The sequence below is a fragment of the Propithecus coquereli genome, unplaced genomic scaffold, assembly GCF_000956105.1.
Source record: "Propithecus coquereli isolate 6110/MARCELLA unplaced genomic scaffold, Pcoq_1.0 Scaffold155, whole genome shotgun sequence".
Lineage (NCBI taxonomy): Eukaryota > Metazoa > Chordata > Mammalia > Primates > Indriidae > Propithecus > Propithecus coquereli.
This window is the reverse complement of record NW_012139969.1, coordinates 5,455,207-5,465,397: the sequence shown is the minus strand read 5'-3', so window position 1 is coordinate 5,465,397 and position 10,191 is coordinate 5,455,207. Positions and strand designations below refer to the sequence as shown.

General features: G+C 60.7%; 1 protein-coding gene across 12 annotated transcripts in view; it reads right to left on the bottom strand.

Moving 5' to 3' along the window:
- Nucleotides 1–234: 234 nt before the first annotated feature.
- Nucleotides 235–10,191, bottom strand: part of TLE3 (transducin-like enhancer of split 3) — a 47,329-nt gene continuing 37,372 nt past the window's right edge. For 4 of the 12 annotated variants that reach the window (XM_012640628.1, XM_012640631.1, XM_012640634.1 and 1 more), the window contains 11 exons: nucleotides 9,243–9,293; nucleotides 8,484–8,636; nucleotides 7,972–8,113; nucleotides 7,229–7,428; nucleotides 6,393–6,469; nucleotides 5,188–5,437; nucleotides 4,579–4,826; nucleotides 3,488–3,635; nucleotides 2,574–2,724; nucleotides 1,668–1,744; nucleotides 235–632 (listed from right to left, as the gene is read on the bottom strand). In XM_012640628.1, the coding sequence (XP_012496082.1) occupies nucleotides 525–632; nucleotides 1,668–1,744; nucleotides 2,574–2,724; nucleotides 3,488–3,635; nucleotides 4,579–4,826; nucleotides 5,188–5,437; nucleotides 6,393–6,469; nucleotides 7,229–7,428; nucleotides 7,972–8,113; nucleotides 8,484–8,636; nucleotides 9,243–9,293 (1,605 nt within the window). In that variant the 3' untranslated portion in view covers nucleotides 235–524. The remainder of the gene's footprint in view (nucleotides 633–1,667; nucleotides 1,745–2,573; nucleotides 2,725–3,487; nucleotides 3,636–4,578; nucleotides 4,827–5,187; nucleotides 5,438–6,392; nucleotides 6,470–7,228; nucleotides 7,429–7,971; nucleotides 8,114–8,483; nucleotides 8,637–9,242; nucleotides 9,294–10,191) is intronic. The other 8 variants (XM_012640630.1, XM_012640637.1, XM_012640640.1 and 5 more) reach the window with 3 other exon arrangements.

Below are 10,191 nucleotides of genomic sequence, written 5' to 3'. Positions count from 1 at the left end.
AGGCGAAATACATGGCGAGAGTTTCTGGTGGGAAGGGGCCTCCTTCCCTACTCATCGGTCCACAATAGGAGTCTTATTTACATTTTTCACAAATCTTGTGCACTGCACAATCGGGAAAAAGAGATCCCCCCTCCCCCGGTACAACGATGTGGTCCACTCCAGCGTCCCTGACCCGAGGCGAAGGGGACGGGTCAAAAGAGAGGGGAGAAAAGACAGATTCATGACATGGGGGTCTGTGGGGAGCCGGAGCCATAAGCCTCCAAATAAATCTATTTGTAGCATGTGCCAGCATTGTGGAGGGGGAGGGGGGGAGGAAGATCCATCCCAGTCTGCAGACACACGTCAGTCTGTGCCCAGAGTCCAGACCAGGCCGGGGCACGACCCCCTCAGCCCGGAGCGCAGCCCGGACGCTCGGCTGCTCGCGGCCCCTCCTCCGCCGTCCTCGGGGGGCCCTCGCCTGGGGTCTCCCTGTCAGAGCAGAGTCGGTTTCTCCCAGAGTTTGACAATCCTGCTGGAGTCCTTGTTTAGTAGATGACCTCATAAACTGTGGCCTTCTTGTCACCAGAGCCTGTTACAATATATTTGTCATCTGCCGAAATGTCACAACTCAAGACGGACGAGGATTCTTTAGACTGGAGGAGGGAGACCGGGAGAAGCAGCAGCAAGGTGGGGCGGGTGCGGGGAGAAAAAAGACAGGAATTCATTTTCTCAGCTCGACACCATCTCGGTGCTCTCGGAAGTCAATCGCCCTCCTCTCCCCTCTGCGCTCCGAGCTGGAGCACGGCACGGCGGGGAACCTCCACCCAGGGAGAGATCCCCCTTCCACCTGCTCCCTAAGGAAAAGCTCATTCCTGGGCTCCCGGCGATCTTTAAACTAAGTCATAATGATCAAAACAGGACACTGAGCACGAGCTTTCTCTTCCGAGCTTACAGACAGGAAGCAGCATTTCTGAGCTGGGAGCAGGCCACGTGCTCGGCCTGCTGGGTGAAGAGGAGGATGGGAACCTGGTTTTTGAAGGAGTCAGTGTAACTAGAGAGCCCCCGACAGTGCTGTGTGACACGCCGGCCACCGGACGCCGCAGCCCGGGTCCCGCAAGTGGCTGCTGGCTGAGGGAGCGCAAGGGAGCGCGAGTGCACATGGGAGTAGCAGCGTGTGTGCGACTGTGAGTGTGGGAGGGAGCGTCTGCGCCGTGTGTGCTTGTGCGTGTGCGTGAAAGAGTGCGGGATGTTGGGCCCCAGATCCTGAAAAATAATAAAATGCCTCTTCCTTCCCTCCTCTCCTTTTCTGGACCCTCCTCCTCCTGCCCCGCCTCCCTCCAGGTGGAAACACTAACTCCCGTGAACGGGCGACACGCTCGGAAAAGGCTGCCCGGTGCACCTCCCGCGAGGGCGCGGCATCCACGCCGGAGCAAAGAGCACGTTTTTATTCCTCCTCACTCTCTCAGTCCCACAGAGCCCCTGCTTAAAAGCTCTCGTCCTCTGGGGTCAGAAGCCATTAGCGGCAGAGTGTGCGTCCTGCTGAGGTCCCCAAGTCCTGTCCTCTGGGGAACACATCCTGATCCCCATCAGGTAGGGGTGGGGACAGGGCCAGGGCAGGTCTGTTCTTCCTCCTGCTACCCTCGCCCCCATCACTGTGGCCAAGTCCCGACTCCGACGGTGGGTGGTACCTGGAATATGCTGGCTCCGTAAGGCGTCCTCCAGGCGTTGAGGAGGTTGTCTTTCCCAGTGCTCACGAACCACTTGCCTGCGGGAGGGAGGCAAAGGCACTGTCAGGTTGCAGCCTGCTGCCCTCTGAAGCAAGACCTGCCCCAGACACGGCCGGCTGCCATAGAAACACAGTGAGAGCCGCAAAGTAGTGCTTAGCGCGACTCCCCCTTTGAGAGGCGCTTTGCGAGACTCATGGCCACCCACCAGAGAACGCCCTCCTCTGCAACCTAAGGGGAGGGCGGGGAGGGGCTGGCACGGAAAGAGGTAGATTTAAAGTTAATTGCAATGATTATACTCCCCAAAAAGATTCTTGCAAAGCCACAACAGTTGACTGACCCTCCAAAATTCTACTTCTGGAAGGTGGAAGGAAGAGTTGGGAATAGCAAAGCCCTGGGGGTCCAGAGACCCGGCTGCAGACAGCAGTCAGCAGGCGCCTCTGCTCTGAGCAGGCACTCTGCCAGGCTCCACATCCATCAACAGCTAATGCTCCCCCAAAGTCACGTGGCAGGCGCCGTGCTACTCTTGACCACAGGGGAAAATCCACTAAGGTTCAGAGAGGGTGAGATATGCCCAAGGCCACACAGCTGGTCAGTGGAGAAGCAGACACTCTAGCCCTAAGCGAACATATGTCAAAGCCTGTGCCTGTCACCACCGGGAGGCACTGCTTCAACTGCTGATGTCCTGCTCTGTGCCCCAGGACAGCAAGGACTGGCTCTGGCCCAGCGTCCTGAGAGCTCAGTACCCCATGACAACATCTGCATCCAAGGCACAAGGATGGGGCAAGATCCCTAAAGGGTGTTCAAGGGGCATGGGCCCGGCTGCCCTGGCTCCCGACCTCCCTGTCAGGCCCGGGCCCCCAGGCTCACCGCAGTAGGCAAACTTGAGGGACAGCACGCAGCTCTCGTGCAGGTGCAGCTGGTACTTGTCGGGCTTGGTGTGGTGCAGCACCTCCACGTTGCTGCTCTCCATGCCCACGGCCAGCCACTCGCCGGTGGGGCAGTAGCCCAGGGAGAAGATCTGCAGGGTGGGGGCAGACACTCAGCATCCGGCCTCAAGAGTAGAGGCAGCTCCCAAAGGGGTGGCTCAGACTCCCTCCCCGCCCCACCCCTGCCATTCACAGTACAGGACCCCACCACCTGCCCCTGGATGGGATTTCCACGCCATCTTGCAGGGGAGGAAGCTCAGGCCCAGAGGGGCTGCTGGCCCTAGAAAGTGAGCCGTAGAGCCCGGACTCAAACCCAGGCGTGGCATGGACACTTGACTTTCAAAGTCACCCTTTTTGTTTCTGTGACTTCTGTCTTTTCCTTAAGAAAAAAATCAGTACATGAAACACTAAAATATTAAATATTCAAGATTAAAATATTAAAGGAAGGAAAGTAACAACACATAGCAATGTCTGGCATTTACTGAATGCTTCCTATGAGCCAGGTTTATGGCTAAGGCTTTTAGACAGATCATTTCAGGCGCTCACATCTGACCCTAGGAGCGAGTTACTATTATTTCCATCCCATGAATGAGGACACCAAGGACGAAGTGCTCGACAGTGGTGGAGAAAGGCCTGAAATCCCTGCAGTTGGGAAAGCATGTCCAACTCCAAGGCCTTGTCCACTCTATTTCACTGCGGCTTCCTCCAGGAAGCCCTCCCAGATCACTCATAGAAAGTCCCTTGGCAATGAGCACCCTGTGAAGTGCCCCTTTGTCCCCCGACCTGGCCACTGGGGCCCAGAGGGGAAGGGAACATGCTGCTCTGTGGGAAGTGAGTAGCATCTCGGCTGCACACCTGGGAGGTGAAGTCATGCTGCTGCAGCTGCCGGCCCTCCCGCAGGTCCCAGGAGCGAACCGTGTTGTCCAGGCCCCCGGTCCACAGTTTGGTGCCATCGTGGGAGATGTCTATGCAGCTGGCCCCGTCTGTGTGGCCCTGGAACTGCCTATGAAGGGCCAAGGGGAGGAGGGTGAGCCCCACGGAACCACTGACTGCCAGGCTGGCAGCCGTCCCAGGGAGACTGAACGGAAGACGAAACTGAGGCCCAGAGGGCGTGTGCTACGTCCCAAGGTAAGTTTGCAGCACAGCTAGGCCTGGGCCCCTCTCCCACTCGACCCCACAGTCTTGCCCGGGGGTAGGTCCCCAGGGAAACGGGGGAAAAACGGGACCTCACACCGGGCTCCCGAGTCCCTCCAGGCTGGGCCTCCAGCAAGGAGGAGGTGGAACTGGAGGAAGGCCCTGGAGAACTTTCTCGTGAGACAACTGACAACGAGAAAGCAGCCACACTGCCTTTAGGACACGGCTCCTCAGCCTGCCTCAACGCGCCCCCACTTCACCATCTTTATCCTTCCCACCCCACGTGGGCCACCGGGCTGAGGCCGCGCGCGTGCCCACTGATGCCAGGAGTGACAGACAGCCGGCTCGGCCAGCCACTCCCGCCTGCCTTCACACTGTGGAGTCGTTCAGAAGATGCCACACTGTCCCCGTTTGACACAGGGAGAAACTGAGACAGAGGGGTTAGACGACCTGCACAAGGTCAGGGTGGAGACGGGGTTCAAACTCAGCAGCTTTGCCCAAGGCCCCACATTTAACCAAGTGACCCCGCTCCCTGCTCCTGTCTCCAGGCCTTGAACCCCATCCTCTCTGCTACCTTGAACTCCACCTCCAGATCTGCTCCAGCTCTACCTTCTCCCCGGAGCCCTCTCTAGGCCCCTGGGTGCAAGACCCCTCACTCCTCTGCCCTTGCCCAGGCAGGCTGAGCCATCTCTTCACCTGGGGCAGCCCTCTGGTACCTCAGACAGGGCCAAAGTCACGGCAAACAAGGCCAGGCAGGAGGGGTGCAAACTTCCCCGAGATGAGGCACTGACGTTCCCTCCTGCCGGCCTCACCTGACCAGGGTCTGGTTGTGCAGGTCCCAGACGGCAATGTTCCCATCACTGCAGCAGGAGAAGCAGACTTTGGCATCGGGACTGATGGCCAGGGCGTAACAGGCGGGCGCTGAGGACGTCAGCTCAGCCTTGATGCGGGGCGTGGGCGAGGCCAGGTCCCAGATGGTGAGCGTGCTGGCCTCGCCGCCCACAATGAGCGTGCGCCCGTCGGGGAGCAGCTTGCAGGAGCGGATGTAGTTGTCCCTGTTCTGGAGGGAGAAGGGGCAGGGTTGAGCGCTGCCCACTTCCCCTCCTGGGGACAACTGAGCAGCCTCACCACGCCCCCCCCGCCAGCCTCCCCTCACAGCCGGCAGCTGCCAGGCTGTCTCCACTCCTCAAATTCACAGCCCTTCAACCATTCATGCATTTCTGCACAGACCCCTGAGGGTCGGTGTCATCCCCACTTACATATAGCACAACTGGGGCTCAGAGAGGTTAGCCAGCTTGCCCAAAGTTGCTCAGCCAATACCGGGCTGAGCTGGGCCAGGCCCCTGGGCCTCTGCCCTCTGGCCCAGGCTGCCCCGCTCTCCCACACCAACTGCAGGAGAGGCCACAGCCTGGGAGTCTCACCAGGCAGTCCAGCTGGGAGATGGGGCTCTTGCTGCCTGGCTGGCTGATGTCCCAGATCTTTACGCAGCCCTTGCCACCTGTGTAGACGTGCCGCGTGGGGTTGCTGATGGTCACGGCACACACCACCTCCCCGTGGCTGAGCGTGTTGATTTGCCGGGCGTGCCTCGGGATGCCGGGGCCTGCCAGAGCATCGTGGGGGAAGGGCACGGGCTGCATCTGCCCATCAGCGCTCACGTGGAAAGAGTACGCTCTGAAAAGGTGAGAACCGTCACTTCTGCCATCCCCCACAGCCCCTCCGAGTTCCCACAGGTCCTGCCCAGGTCACCCATACTGCCCCAGACTGGCCACTTGGTGTCTAGGCCCCCCGTCTCCTAAACCTTTTAAACCCAGTAATCCCATGTACTGGGACGGCTCCCCCAGGCTGGCAACTACTTAACATTTCAAACTTGATTTTTACTCCCGTTTATACGTTCTCGCGCCAAATCAGGTCACAAGCCCCACGGGCGCCTGGCATGCCCTCTCCACCACCTGCACCTGGCCCCCCGTCCCCAGCACACCAGACCTGGAAAGGACCCAGCGGAAATGCCACCTCTTGCTCTAGAAGCCAGTGGTATTAGTGAGGGGAATCTGCGTGCCCCTCAGAAAGCAAAACACAGAGCACGCAGCAGAGCCGGTGGGGAGCCCGCATGGTCCGTCTGCTGTTCACGCTACTCTGGGCGCTCCCTCGATTAACATCAAGATTTTCGCTGACCACGCGGGCACTGTGTCAGGCAGCATCCCAGCATCACAGGTATGCTCAACCTCCTAATTTCCCAACAAGCCAAGGAGTGGAGGGCGGGAAGGGCTGCAGGTAGGGAATGGCCAGCGCCCAGCAGCCTGGGGGTCTTGCCAGCAGCTAGAACCCCTGGGTGTCCCCGAGGCCCTGGGTAGCTGTGTGTGATGCAGTTAGGAGCGTTCCTCCTCTCCCGGGGCCCAGTGACCATGTACTCAGCAGCCCTCGGTGCGTCTTTCAGAGGGTGCCTCCAAGGCAGGTCAGGAGTGAGGCATGGCGGCAGTTTCCTGGGGTGCAAGCTGGCCTAAGTGTCTTTAGAGGGACAGATACCTTTCCCAGGGGACATGCACCAGGGAACACCCAGGGTCAGAGGATGAGGGGTGCTCTCCCCTGCCTGCCCCACAAAGCATGCAACAGTATAGCCGAAGCTTACGGTTTTCCTCCAGGAATGGAGGCCAGGCTTGAGGGAAGGCCCGTGGCCCGCATTGGGGGATGAGGGTCAAAACCAACCTGTAAGGCAGACAAGGCAGCCCTTAGTCAGTGCCACTGCCACCCCGCCTCCTCCACCCCACCCGCTGGGCACGGCCGCAGCCTCTGTGCAAGCCAGGAGACAAGTGGGGAAGAGAGAGCCCATTGTTTAGGGGACACACAGGCCCCAGAGGAGCAAGTGCCCTTGCCCAGGGCAGTGGCAGAGAGGGGCAACAGCCCAGACCCCCAGCTCTGAACCAGCACCCTTCCTGCTCCACAAGGCAGAGCTGGCCCCTGCCCCTCGCCCCTCTCCTGTGGTGCCTCAGCAGGCCTGCCCCACGGAGAGAAGGCCACCCAGGTACAGGAGGTAAAGAGAGAAACTGTCTCCTGAAAAGGGGCCTCTTCCTGCCAACCCCCAAACTAAGTATTCACTCATAATAACAGACAATTCTTGTTACAACCAGTCCCGTTTACCGAACGCCTGCTCTGTGGACATGCGTTACTTGACTCGTTTTGGGATTCTCATTCTCCCAGAACTGGAAAGGCAGGTATCAGCCCCTCTTCCCAGACGACTAAGAAGCCACTGAGGTGGAACCCAGGTCTACTGACCCCAAAACGTGCGCCCTCCTAGCTAGGCCTCAAATGCTTCTGATAATCGTTCCCCCTGCACGGGCAGCTGCCTGGTCTCGAGGCCACGAGACCTGGAGGGCCCCTCTGGTGTGCAGGGAGCACCACTCCAACCCCCGCCAGCTCCCCACGCTGTGCCCAGTCCCCAAGAAAGGAGCCAAAAGGTCTACGTACAGCTCCAAAGCTCACCATTGGCGATCGGCCGTAGGCGGCGGCGGCGGCGGCAGCGGCGGCGCTCATCTGGGGCGGGATGTTGTGCAGGCCTGCGTAGGCGCTGGGGCTGGTGAGGGAGCCGTTCATCTCGTGGTGGCCCATCATGGCGAAGGGCGCCGCGTAGGAGCTGGTGATGGAGATGGGCGTGCGCAGGGCGGAGGCTGCAGGGAGGCGGGCAGCAGCAACGGGTGAGCCTCGGGGACAGGCCCTACCCCTCCCGCTAGGACAAGGCCACAGCCGCCTCTACCCGCAGCAACGCTTCCCGCACTGGAAAGCAAGAGGCGTGCTCGGGCAGTGCTCTCAGGGGGAGGCATCCCTGCCTTCAGAGCCCAGGCAGCTTAGGGCTGAGACGTACCCGCCTCTTCGTACAGAGCAGGGCGCGGAGGCCCAGAGCAGGGGCTTGGTGCAGAGCATCGCAGAACTAATGACAGGCGGGAACAGATCTCGGGCGTCCTGCCTGACCTGTCTGGTGCTCCTTCCACATACCTGGCCCAGCAGTGGCCCCAGGATGTCCTGACGTCAGTGCTGAAGCCCCCCAGGCACCCATCTTCTCCTCAAATCTGACCATGAAGCCCCCGAAGGCAGGCCCTAGGGGAGCCCCACCTTGGACACACTCCCTGTGCTCCGGCCCCCTGTGGCGGCTCCATCCCTGGCCTGGGCAGACCCCCTCCCCACATCAGAGCACCCCAGCCCCTGGTGCCTACCCATTATACCTATCGGGTCCATGCCCGGAGGTTTGCCCGGCATGGACCGGAGCCCTGGGGTCGTGCTGGTGCCTGGAGTTGGGGCATCGTTTCTCGGAGTAGGTGTGTTGGACTTGAGCCCAGGGGTGGAGGATTTGTCGTTCTAAAGAGGGAAGACACAGAGACCAAGGGAAGCCATGAGGATACCTTTCTCCCAAGAGCTGGGCACAACACCCGGTACTGACCCCACACGAAGCCCAGTGCCAGCACTGGGTGTGAACCTTCTGCGAAGCAGCATCTCAATCCTTGCCCAGCCTCGCTTGGCAGGGACTGTGATCACGACCATTTTATAGAAACGTTAACTAACTCGTACAGGGCCCAGCCGGCAGGTGGAAAAGTCAGGCTCTGGCAGGCTCTTCCTGCTCCACCCTCTGCCCTCCAATCAGCACCACCCCAGCTCTGGCCCCTGCACACCTCCCTCCCCCCTCCCCTCCTTCAGCCTCCGTGGATGGCACCGGGGCAGGCCCACGTACGTGACCAAGGTCTTTGGTCTTGGAGGAAGGTGTGCTGCTGGAGGAGGCCACTGAGGCGGGGCTGGTAGGGGCATCCTTTTTCAGGCCACGGGCCTTGTCCAGCCCATTCTCAGGAGGGGAGTGTGCAGGGCTGACCCGGGGCGTTGCTGGGTCCTAAAAGCACAAGTGACACAGAGATGCGCTGAAAGCTACAGCCAGGCTGGCGTCTTCCCTGCTCTGGGCATGGGAAGGGAGGGGGCGCAGGGAAAAGAGCGTGGCTGAAAGACTGGGGAGTCTAAAGGGGGGGAACCAGCTCTTAACCATCCAGTCTGACCCTTTATCCCACAGATGGGGAGACTGAGGCCTAGGGAGGGTGGAGCAGTGACCCACCCAAGATCAAATTCGAGTTCAGGACTCCAGTCGGTGCTGCTGGGCTTGGCCTAGTGCATATTCTCTCCAGCTCCTCCCACCCTCCTGAGGGGCTCAACTCTCGCCTCCAGATGGGGCGGGGGGAGAGCTGACATGGAGGGCCACAAGGAACAGAAGCTGGCCTTTACCTGGGATCTTAGGGGGTCTGGGACTCACTGCACGAAGCCCTCAGTGCCCACACAGGCCCAGCCACCAGGCAGCGAGGCCCCCCTGCCCCGCCCTGCCCCTCCTGACCTCAATACCCCAAGCCCTCGTCACCCTGCTCGGGCTGCAAATAGTGCCAGAACAGTCCCACCCTGGGAGGACCCATCCCAAACCGAGAGCTTCCCTGCAACCTGGGCCTGCCCGTACCTCGTTGGAAACATCCACCACCAGATCGTCACTCTTGTCCCCGTCACTGTCCTGCAACCGAGAGAGAGAAGCCAACTGGCCAGTAAGAGACCACGCCCTTCCCACTCCTCCTTCCACCAGCCTGGACCCGAACCTGGGCCAAACCCCAAAGTCCACGCTCCTTCTGCTCCGCCCCTCCCCTCCAATGAGCTCAACTCCTCTGGGCTGTCTCCCAGCTGGGGCTGCTCCACGCCCATGCCCACCGGGCAGCCTCACTGACACCTGCCCCCGCCCCCTACGGGCTGCGTGACAGCTTGTCTCTCGGAAGCCAGAACCATCTTCCCAGCTGGTTTTACATTCACCATCAACCACGAGTCAGTGCGAGTCAGTGCGCCAGTCTCACCTCTCCATTCCCCCACTGTGTGGGACAGGTGAGTCTCACAGACATGCAGCGGAACTTCGAGTGTGCCACGTGTCCCCAGACACAGAGCAGCCACGCGGCTGAGAGGGCTGAGTGCAAGACCCCGAGTCCCAGCACCATGTTTCCCCTTCCCTCTGCCCCGGCTCTCAGCCCTGCGCGGCCTGTCACAGGGCAGACACAGTGGCCATGCTTCCCTGGAGGTGTCACGTGCCAGGGGCATCACATGATAAGGCCATTAAAAGCCCGGCAGAGTTGCCGAGTAGGTGCACGCCTCGGCCAGACTGAGGACTGCAGGGTCAGAGCGTGGGAGCACCAGGGGCAGCCCCCCCGGAGCAGACTGGGATTGTGGGAGCACCGCGCCGGCAACATGGTTGGCCCGTCTGCGGGAGAAACCCACAGCTCTCTTCCCAGACCCCACAGAGGCCAGGACGACTCCCCAGCCCCATCCACTCCCTCCCTACAGTGGCTCACATGCTCACAGAATGTGTCTGAACCTCCCCCAGAAGCCGCCTGCGTCCCTCCCCAGTGGGCAGCCTCTGACTCGCTCCC